This window comes from Mandrillus leucophaeus, unplaced genomic scaffold (genome assembly GCF_000951045.1).
Source record: "Mandrillus leucophaeus isolate KB7577 unplaced genomic scaffold, Mleu.le_1.0 Scaffold1186, whole genome shotgun sequence".
Taxonomy (NCBI): Eukaryota; Metazoa; Chordata; class Mammalia; order Primates; family Cercopithecidae; genus Mandrillus; species Mandrillus leucophaeus.
Genome location: NW_012100165.1, coordinates 118105 through 118837, shown reverse-complemented (window position 1 = coordinate 118837; position 733 = coordinate 118105). Strand labels below are relative to the sequence as shown.

Below are 733 nucleotides of genomic sequence, written 5' to 3'. Positions count from 1 at the left end.
GGGTGGTGCTGTATTAGGGCTGGATTGGGTGGTGCTGTATTAGGGCTGGATTGGGGTGGTGCTGTATTAGGGCTGGATTGGGGTGGAGTCCTGCTCCAGGGTTTCTAGCAGATGGGAGTAGAAGATGCATTTCTGGCTCACTAAGAACCTTTATTACCCCCATGGCAGTCTATCAGCAGCGACGTGACTAGAATATTGTCCCAATTCAACAACCATTTATCCAGCATCCTCTATGTGCCCAGCACCTTGCCAGGTAAAGGAGGGTCAGACAGTGCTTCCTCGTCTCCAGAAATGATACCTCCCAAGTCAAGACAGAGCCGGGTGAAATAATTAGAGGATCAGACAAGACAAGGTGTGATAAAACCTGTTGAGGGAATATGTTGCTGTGTGAGGGGCTGGGGGTAAACGGGAAAGGAGGTGGGTGCAGGGAACACCTTCTCTGAGTTCTCCAGCCCCATGCTTGTGTCAGTCCTCCCGGACCTAGCCCTTGGGAGGGAAGCCCCATCTCCCTGAGCCCAGGCTGGCCAGCCCTCTTTATCCTTTTGGCCAGTGTCCCCTCAAGATGGCAACACAATGTCCCCATGGGCTGAACCAGAGCTTGGGGCAGTGGGAGCCACTCTGGGCTCTGCATCAGTACTCTCAATCCCCGCCAAATAAGCAGCAAGTCCTCACCCGGAACTGTCCCCCGGCGCCGTCGTCCAGCTCCAGGATGTAGCCGTCCACAGGGCTGTGG

General features: G+C 55.0%; 1 protein-coding gene across 1 annotated transcript in view; it reads right to left on the bottom strand.

Annotated features, from left to right (window-relative positions):
• TRIM67 (tripartite motif containing 67) overlaps positions 1-733 on the bottom strand; it is a 62345-nt gene that overhangs the window by 10433 nt on the left and 51179 nt on the right. Inside the window, exon 11 of the mRNA XM_011965799.1 lies at positions 673-733. Within this exon, the coding sequence (XP_011821189.1) occupies positions 673-733 (61 nt within the window). The remainder of the gene's footprint in view (positions 1-672) is intronic.